Source organism: Halyomorpha halys, unplaced genomic scaffold, assembly GCF_000696795.3.
Source record: "Halyomorpha halys isolate HHAL.00 unplaced genomic scaffold, Hhal_1.1 Scaffold826.1, whole genome shotgun sequence".
In the NCBI taxonomy this organism is placed as follows: domain Eukaryota; kingdom Metazoa; phylum Arthropoda; class Insecta; order Hemiptera; family Pentatomidae; genus Halyomorpha; species Halyomorpha halys.
Window position 1 is genome coordinate 295,540 of NW_027109508.1, and position 10,086 is coordinate 305,625.

The window sequence follows — 10,086 nt, forward strand, 5'->3', positions numbered from 1 at the left end:
AGATAATAGAATTTTATTTAAATTTTATAATATAAAAGACTCTTAATCTCAGGGCGGGTTGCTAGGCAATCAGAAACAGACACTTACAATAATTATACTTAAATAAATTAATATCTCTTTTACAAATGTATTTAAATTTAGGTGTAACAAAACTAACCAAGTCTAATCAATCTTCTTTTGATGATTCTTGGTATCTTCTTTTCTATAATGCTATGTCCTAACATCAAAAATAGCTGCCCTTCTTTCAAAAAAGCTATGTCTCCCTCACCACAATGGCTTCCAATCTTTCACGCTTCCAGCCGACGGACGTCCTCTCATCAAGCAATCCAAACTCAGAGTATTTTTCTTCTTGGTTGTCTTCCTTTTTCATACTGTCCACTCTTGCTGGACAGAAATTGATGAGGACCTCCTCATCCTGGAAACATCATTTCTCCTGCCCGCCTAAACAACGAATGAATCTCCAAAACCTGCCTCGATGTTATATGTAAACATTGATTGTCGCACAACAGCTAGGGATTTTTGCAAATGATTTACTTTCTGAATATTATTCTTTAGCACTATTTCTTGACTTCTATATTTTCTTAAATTTACAGTATTTTCAATTATGATGGGAAGAGTTAAAATAGTTTTTATGATATTTGAATATGCTCAACATGGCCTTGATTCAACGGACTTGTTAACTGAAGAATACGTACCGCCATCTTGGTTTTGTTTTGAATCACAAATTTATTATGGACATTGAAAATTGGTTAGCTTGCTTTTTGGATAAACAAAACAAATGAACAATATAAAAATGATACATAAAATAAAACATATCAAAAACCCTTTATACATCAAAATATACTATTTACTCAAAAAGAGCATATTACAATATATACTTATTGTTGTATTCTTGGCAACGAACATACTGACAAACTAGCAAGGAATAGCTCTAAAACCATTCTTACTACTCCTGAGCCTGAGTAGCCTATGATAAGCCAAAAAATAACATAAAGGCAGCTTATGGCTTAGGGGCCAAGTATCACTGGCTTAAGGGCCAAGTATCACTGGCTTAAGGGCCAAGTATCACTGGCTTAACAAAGGACAGAAACTGGATTGACCCTGTAGGAGCTGAAGCAATGAACTGCTTCGGCTGGACAGGAGTTCTCTCAGGGATCTACACAGGTCACTTGTACTGCAGAGTAAATAAACATATGTTTAACCTCAAGTGTACTGAGTCACCCTTAGGCGGATTCTGTAATGCTGAGGATAAGACAGCATACCACATTATATGCTGGTGAGATTTCCGGGTTTGAGGTTCGCTCTGTTTGGGGCGGCTCATGTTTAGATCCCAAGAGGTGCGAGTTGATCAATCCCTCAACAAGCTTACTCAGATTCCTATAATCTGCATACCTTAAGCTTTAATAGGCTCATCACAATGTTGTGGCGCAAATTGCAACAATGTTGTAATGTCGTTAGCCACACTGCTTATTGCCATTAAAAGAAAAAAATTACTGAACATTTTATGTTCATATAATTTTCTTTTCACTTATTTTTACATCATTTTTAACCCTACCTTAGTTTACTTTTTTGCATCTTATTATACTACATTGTCAAAATATTTTTAGCTGTTTTATATCTTTTTTAGCCCTGAAGAAGCTCTACAAATTAGGGCAAAATGCTAACAAATAAATGGTTGTTAACTACTTTTTTTCCATTTTGACCGCAATCACCATCTCCTCCATATTTTGAAAAAATACGGTCAATCATTACATATATAACATTTTATTAAATGTACATGTATTTTATTGTACACAAGCAGCTAGTAATCTACAATATGTTAAATTGTTACCAAAGAAATAAAATTAATGATTATAATAATCATTCTCAGCAAAATATTAAATTAATAAGGAGAATCCTAAATTGTGCTAACAAATAAGATAAAACACTAGAAAAGTTTACCTCAGTCATCTAGTATACACATGACCTAAACGATTCTGAGCGCAACCGGCCACTATATGAAACAAAAATTTTAACCTCTATTGCTTCCCACACCTCACTTAACACCTTTCTTCCTGCTCCACTAACACTTCCATTTAGATACAAAGTAAGTTTATTCCAGAAGACTCCCCACTCTTCTCCTAGCTGATTGATACAATATAACCAAAGCCAAGCTCCACAAATATTTAAAAAATATATACACAAAAAGACAAAAAAAAAAAAATGGATTTGATCATCTGAGCAGTTGAAACTTTTTTCCAATCATGAGAGAAGTGATTAGGATATATCAGTCAAGATATGAAGATAACGGCAACGTAAAGCCTCACGGCCAAGTATTTTTTTGCAAATTCTAAAAAAGTGCTCCATTATTGTAGATAGCTGAAAAGAAGAAAAGTTAAGATGACAGGGATTAAAATGTTATGTTTCATCAGCAATAATTTATAAATACAAACATAAAAAAAATAATCTTTACTATACTAAAATATAAGGCAAGTAAATTTCTTTCTTATTGTAATAATTTTTTTAATATTACCAAGCAAAATAAGTAAATGGGTAGTACTACATAAAAAAGATACACCTCATTAAAATCTACGATCTGAGGAAACAGATTTTGACAATCTATTTCAACAGATTTATAATTATTAGTTTCTTTTGAAAATAAAAATATACGCATTGACTTAATGACCATATAAAGGCTAACACCAAATAAATTCTCTAAGCATACTTTAATAACAATTAATTTTATTCATCGCATTAGCTCTTCTAATTTTAATTTTTTAACCTATAATACAACAGCATGATCAGTTTTATTTTATTTTTTTTTAAATCGAACTAATTGGGAGTATTCATGATGTCATATGTATAAGATTGTGAGCAGCCCAATTTAATATTCATATTATATGTTAAATGCAGATGGGCATCTTCTTTTCTCCAGCAGCTTCGACACATCATCTTTCCTTCACCTCACTTGTTCCTAGTTATCTCTCCCAGTTTTTATTAATCATTATTTTAATGTTACTATATTAGAGTTTAAAAACATCAAAAAAACAAAACACAAACAATGAGCAGCTAACCTATCAAAGCGATAACAGACAAAATGATGTAGAGCTAAGCTGGTCTGTTGTATGATGTCATTCTCCATTTAGTAGACGTATTAACAGACTCTCAACCATGCTAAATATTATATTATTGTAAAATGTTAAAAGAAGGAAATATTTCTCCATTTAACATGATAAACTAGAGATTATGAATAGCCCTGTAATAATGTTCAAGTTTGATTATTTTAAACCCTATTTTGAACAAAATGAAACCAATATTTTCCCATTCTTTCGAAGTAAATTTAATTTTTATAGTAATAATAGCGGTTAGTAAATGCAAAGCAAAGTACAAGCATCTCAAACAGTAGTTATTTTTTTTTTTATATAAAACTATTCAATCTTTTGTTAAATTAAGAAATAAATATAACTAAATAACTAACACAAACACATTTATCTAAACTAAGCAATAGTCTAACAAAGTGATAGTAATTAACATCAAATATAAAAAATAATTTAAAAATCGGTTATAATATGGAATACAAATTTTTTAAAATAAAATTATAGTGATATTTTACATACCCAATTCCCTTGCGAACAGCCTGCAGAGTCATTGTGGGAGGAGGTATTGACTGTGGTGGAGGGATTGCCTGAAAAAAAAAAAATGTTTCCTTATTCCACAGACTCCTCAAAGAAGAGCACAAATAAATTTTACCATATTTTTTTCATAATTACAGGGACCAGATTTTTGTATGTGTTGCGGCCAACATATGGTCTAATAATCGATTTTCTAGCACATGGTTGCTATTATGTTAAAAAAAAAAAAATCTACTCACGATTGTTAATATTTACTCTGAAGATGTAAAAATGACACCTTAGAGTCACATTATGTGTATTTACACCGGCTTGACCGTCTCTTCTCACAACCCAGTCTAAGTAGCCAGCAGTTTGCTCGCTCTCAGGTGCCACACAAGGCAGGTGGACGTGAACCTACCTTCACGAAAACATAAACAACCTACCCACAGCAGGGAGCCTCATCCGTCACCCACGGTAACATAAAGACATTTTTTTTTCTTTGTTAAACCTTAATTTTAATTATTGTAATAGTTTGGTTAGGTTCTTTTTTTTTCTAGTTTATATGTTTGTATTTATTTTGTATATTTTGTTTTCAAATGCTTTCATTTTATCATATTCGATTATTCAAAATACAACAATAACAAAATTCGTAAGTTCATTTTTTTTTTTCATTACTCTTCAAGGTTGGTCTAGCAAAGGTTCCTTTTGAACCCCTACCCACCGTGTAACAGTATGGTAAAAAAAAAAGATAAACACATAGTAAAAACCCAAAATGTGTATAAAACATTCAAATGCTGCAATAATCAACTATGTTGTATAATTTATAATAATTAATACCTGGGAAGCTTATCTAACCTTGTTTGAATCAATTTAAACTCACTAAATACTCTCTACATTTATGTAAACATACATAAAAAACTATAATACTCTGATTAAAAACCTAAAATTTTATCCTTAATTGAAGAGAAATGACAAAGGTAATTGTATTAAATTATTTTATATTCCTATTATAAAGGCTTTACTGTCATTCCTATAGTAAATTTCATTAGGCAGGCATTGAGTCGTTTCCGAATAATCTGGCTGGCTTTCCTTGTTGCTGGTTTCTTAATAGTAGGTTTTAAGAGGAGGGTGTTATCAGTCCAAACTCTGCCCCCGAGTCAGGTGGAACCCGGATATTGTAAGGGTGATCAAAGTGGGACGGCTTCAGAATTAAGAATGACCCAGGATCAGATTCCAAGGATGATCCTGGACAAAAGGATATATGGGACAAGGAGAGTAGGAAGACCCCGGCTTCGATGGATCGATGAAGTGGCAGCGGATGCGAGGTCTATCTGGGGAATCCGCAATAAGAGAGCAGCAGCAACCATTAGAGAGGACTGGCGAACGAAGTTGCGGGAAGCCTTGACACTACAAGAGTTGTAGCGCCACAGATGATGATTATAAAGGCTGGAGAGTTCACATTTTCAATTTCTTGAAACTATTTTGATTATAAGTTTTAAAAAAAATATGCGAGGGACTGTGTAGAAAGAAGTTTTTAAAAATATTCTAGTAAGCAAAATTCCCTTTTTGAATTCCCCTAAAATTTCATATAGTACGTTTTTCTGCTTAGCTTTCTAATTGTGCACTAATATATGAATATGGCAATAAGCATATTTATATAATATAGTATATTGATCAGACCAATTGAATTTTTGTTTAATTATTATTTAAAATAATGTACATATAAAAAAAAAATTCCTACTAATCACAAAAAAAGTCATACGAAGAATGAAGGGATAGAGACCAATTGTGAATCCAAAGTAAAAACAATAACACTGAATGTTCTCTGTAGAAAGCTTATTCTAGAGAGACATTATCATACTTATCCTCTAATACTGGTTAATACTATTCCAAGAATATTCATAATATATGTTTATTTGTTCTTATTTAGGTGGAATTTGACTCATCATATGTTCATTGCTTTACCTCAAATTAGACAATTTTTAAATATAAATTAAATAAGTAAAAAAGTAATTAAATGAATAATTATAGGCATACATGCAACTAATTATGTTTATTATGAGAAATTTAGTTCAATTATTAAATTTTAAGCAACAAAAATAAAAATCTTGCCCGAAAAGAGTAAAAACCCAGACCATTTTCCCTTTTATTAAAATTAGTGTTATTTGAATGTCTTTTCCATGATTCGAATTTCGGCAGAATTTTCATCTGGGAAACAAAATATGGAATTGCAGGAAAATCCAGTCTCTAATTATTACAATTTAGCACACTTGCTCAGCCTCCACTGGCTCATTACCAATGACGCGGCGAGAGGGATACACTGGGATCTCAAATAGCTCTGCTCTACCTCTCAAAGGTGGGGGATAGAGTGGGCTCAAGGATGCTCACGTCGATAGAGTAAACTTGTGACTGGAGATTATTTTATTTGTTTATTATTTATTATACATAGTTTGATTATGTTCATTTTCTTTATCCTTCTGTTTGTATATATTTAGAGAGAGATTTTATTTATTTTTTTATGTAATTTTTGTTTTCATTCATTTATTTATTTTTATTCTTATGTTATTTTATTTTAGTATGAATGTAGTCATATCACTTTTGAAATATTAGCTTAAAACAGGAAGGAGAGACTTTGAGATAAAGCAATATTTAAAAAGCCCCTGAAATCGAAAAATGGCATCAAACCCTCCACTCCCGCCCTCCATGGCAGCCTTACTTATCTGTCTTTTCAAACGGAGAATTACAGCGAGTAGGTTGGTCAATGAACGACATGTCACAATCTCACAAGAGGAGATCATAACACTAAAAAAAAAAAGGCCATCCTTCCCCGCCGGACCCGGCCCTATATCACTTTTGAAATATTAGCTTAAAACGGGAAGGAGAGACTTTGAGATAGAACAATATTTAAAAAGCTCCTGAAATCGAAAAACGGCATCACTGTTACTTATTACCCAACAATGTTGTGGCAGATTGTAATATTTATCAATAAATAAAAACATAAACTCTTAAGTAATTATTACAGTTCCATGAAAAACACTCGATGAATGGAATAATCAATTTATGAATGGTCCCTTTGATAATTTAAGTTTTAACAACGATATCTTGCTTTCCAACCCTCAGGGCTCCCTTACTCTCAATAATTCAAAGTCTCCCTCTCCTGAAATAGACCTGTCGTTCGTTAACATCCAGAATGAGTTATTGGAGTTTGCAGTTATGCTTTTATACTTTATTAAATTCGAATTGTGTTTTTTGAATCTGTTAAATTGATGCATGAAAAAGAACAAGAGCTCCCTATGTCTCTTTATAATCACTTCAGAAAAGCCATATCTGTTAGGCAAAGAGAAAATGCAGAACATCGAATGAAACCTTGAAAACCAACAAATTATATTGTGTTCTGACTCAGGGTATGGACTTCTACTGTGGTGAGTTAAACTTTGAGGATTTTGTTCATGTTGGCGATGAAATTAGTTTTCCACGTTAACCTAACTTCTTTTCAGAATTTAGACTATTAGACTAATTCATTCTTACAAAAAAAAACATGTTTTGAGATATGGTTCTTTAATTCTGAATTTATGATATAAAAAAATAAAATACCATATTAATAATAACATCAACTACAAATTATCCACTTTACTCTCAACTAAGTTTAATTTAATTCTCTAACATTTCGGCCCTTAGGTCACTATCAAGGAGACAACCTCGTTATTGACTTGTCACAACTCATTAAGAAATGTTCAGTACTAACAGGCTAATTGCCCATGTCATGCCATGCCTAAGGATCGAAACGTTGGAGAATCAAAATAACTTAGTTGAGAGTAAATCGAATCACTTGCAGTTGTGATATTGTTAATATTAACAATCCCTGAAAGATAACGATATAGCCAGCATTAGTTTACTAATGCTGGCTATATCGATATTGTTAATATTAACAACTCTAAAAAAATTAATTAATAAATATATTACACTAGAAAACCAAAATAGCATATATGTATGACAAGAGCATATTAATAGTTCTATATTATAAATGACAAAGCCTACTAGATAGCTGGGGGGTGGCAGCTGATTGGAAGGAGCCGGTCCCGAATCGAACCTCCTCTTCACGCCTTGTCCCGGCCTCAGGACCTGCTGCTGCACTACCTGGAATAATTAATGAAAGTGTTTGGAATAATATTTATTTTGTAGTACATTGTAATAATATTTATTAATGAATGGAAAGCTAAATAAAATTAAAAACTTATGGAAAGACAAAATGGAAAAACTCTTCGGAGAGATATGGAATTGAATCTTTAGAACAATAATATCTTATGATTGGAGAAGTTTGTTGGGGAGTGCAGTCAGCAAAGAACAACATAAATAAACAAAACCATATTTATTTATTTTATGTCAACGTTTCGACCTGAGTTTCAGATCTTCATCAGGGCTATAGAACAAAAGAGATAACAACAACATTTAGAGTAACATACAATTGAAAAGGAATAGTGAACAAAAGAGATAACAACAACATTTAGAGTAACATACAATTGAAAAGAAATAGTATACAAAAAAATTTAGAATTATACAGATTGTATGTTACTCTAAATGTTGTTGTTATCTCTTTTGTTCTATAGCCCTGATGAAGACCTGAAACTCAGGTCGAAACGTCGGCATAAAATTGTATGTTACTCTAAATGTTGTTGTTATCTCTTTTGTTCTATAGCCCTGATGAAGACCTGAAACTCAGGTCGAAACGTCGGCATAAAATAAATAAATATGGTTTTGTTTATTTATGTTGTTCTTTGCTGACCGCACCCCCCAACAAACTTCTCCAATCATTAATCTACGGTCAACTATCTACACCTCATTAATAATATCTTATATATGATATTATTCATTTTTTAAAAATCTTATTTATTCATTTCTTTTAATTTATTTCTATGTTTTTATAAATTTTATTTATTAGTTTAGGTAAACTTATTTATTTTTTAATTGTTCTACTGCTGCAGCTATTTTATTTCTATTTTTCTATTTAGTGATAAATTTGCATCACATTTCTTTAACGGATTGAACGTGTGTTGCAGATTACTGGAAAGGGGAGGTATGAGAAAATAGCATTGATACGGTTGAGAAAAAAAAAAAAAAGAAAAGAGAAAGAATGAATAAGGAAAACTTAATGTAACTTTGTGAGAAGAAGGTGGAAAAAATATATAAAAAATAAAATAAAATTATTAAAAAAGATATTTGAGATATTAGGTTGGTGCATATGAAATGTTGGATTTTTTTTACATGTAAATATTTCTCTTCCTGTTTATGTTATGCTTTCGTTTATGGTATAACCTCATTTATAGTCAGTCTTACTGTCTATCGTCAAAGTCACATTTGGACAGAGGTTATTTTCTCATAAGTGTTCCTTTTTGTTGAATTTTGTACCAATAGGAATTTCCCTGATATTCATGTAATTTTTTTGTGTGAGTATAAATTGGTAATAATGTTGCAAAAGCTGCACATAATATAAACCAAGCATTTGGGGAGAATATTGTTAAAGATCGAAAAGTGCAGTGTTGGTTTGAAAAATTACGGTCTGGTGATTTTTCATAACAAAATGCCTGTGACAACCACATACATCACACAGAACAATTTAGAAATTAAATGAGTTGAAATATGAATTTTTGCAGCACACAGCCGATTCGCCTGATCTCTCGACAACTGACTTTCATTTTTTCAAACATTTGGATCTGTTTTTACAGGCTAAACAGTATAAAACTGAAGACAGCCTGAAAAATTCGATTACTGAATATATTGATTTTAAAGATCAGAATTTTTCAAGACAGGCAGCGAATGGAATATATTTTGATTATATGAACAGCTTGCAAAAATAGAAATGCAGTTCTATATATTCGATTAAAAATCCGACATTTCATATACATCAACTTAATATATTGTATTTAAGATATAGTTAATTATTGTTTGAAAAAAGAAAAAGAAAAAAATTTAATGTTGTATCTTTGATTAACATAAGTGTTTATATGGCGAATAAATATGCTGTGTGTTCTATCCGATAACCGATGTATTTGGTCAGCATTGACTTTTCCTGCTGAAGTAATATTCGACAGTGTTAGAGAAATAAATTCTTCATTCACAAAAAATTTAAACTAAATAAATTTGGGCAACTTCGATAAACAATATAAATATGTCAATCAATCATCTAAATAAGCAGTTCCGAACCTGTGGATTCTGTGGACCACTAAATACGAAATATAATCATGCTGCAAACATTAGACAGCCAAATTTATAGGGGTATTCATGATCTATGTTAAAGGTGTTAAATGGAAAAACTCGTGTTAAATCGAAAAAAATTGCCTTCTTTTGCCGTGGTAAAACGAAATAACATTTAACATGGCTGAGAGTCTAGGGGTATTTATGATCTATGTTAAAGCGTGTTAAATGGAAAAACTCGTGTTAAATCGAAAAAAATTGCCTTCTTTTGCCGTGGTAAAACGAAATAACATTTAACATGGCT

At 31.4% G+C, this 10,086-nt stretch overlaps 1 protein-coding gene across 6 annotated transcripts in view; it reads right to left on the reverse strand.

Annotated features, from left to right (window-relative positions):
• LOC106686472 (uncharacterized) overlaps window positions 1–10,086 on the reverse strand; it is a 49,430-nt gene that overhangs the window by 14,939 nt on the left and 24,405 nt on the right. For all 6 annotated transcript variants that reach the window (XM_014429810.3, XM_014429813.3, XM_067047698.1 and 3 more), the window contains 2 exons: window positions 7,629–7,727; window positions 3,597–3,664 (listed from right to left, as the gene is read on the reverse strand). In XM_014429810.3, coding sequence (XP_014285296.1) covers window positions 3,597–3,664; window positions 7,629–7,727 — 167 coding nt within the window. The remainder of the gene's footprint in view (window positions 1–3,596; window positions 3,665–7,628; window positions 7,728–10,086) is intronic.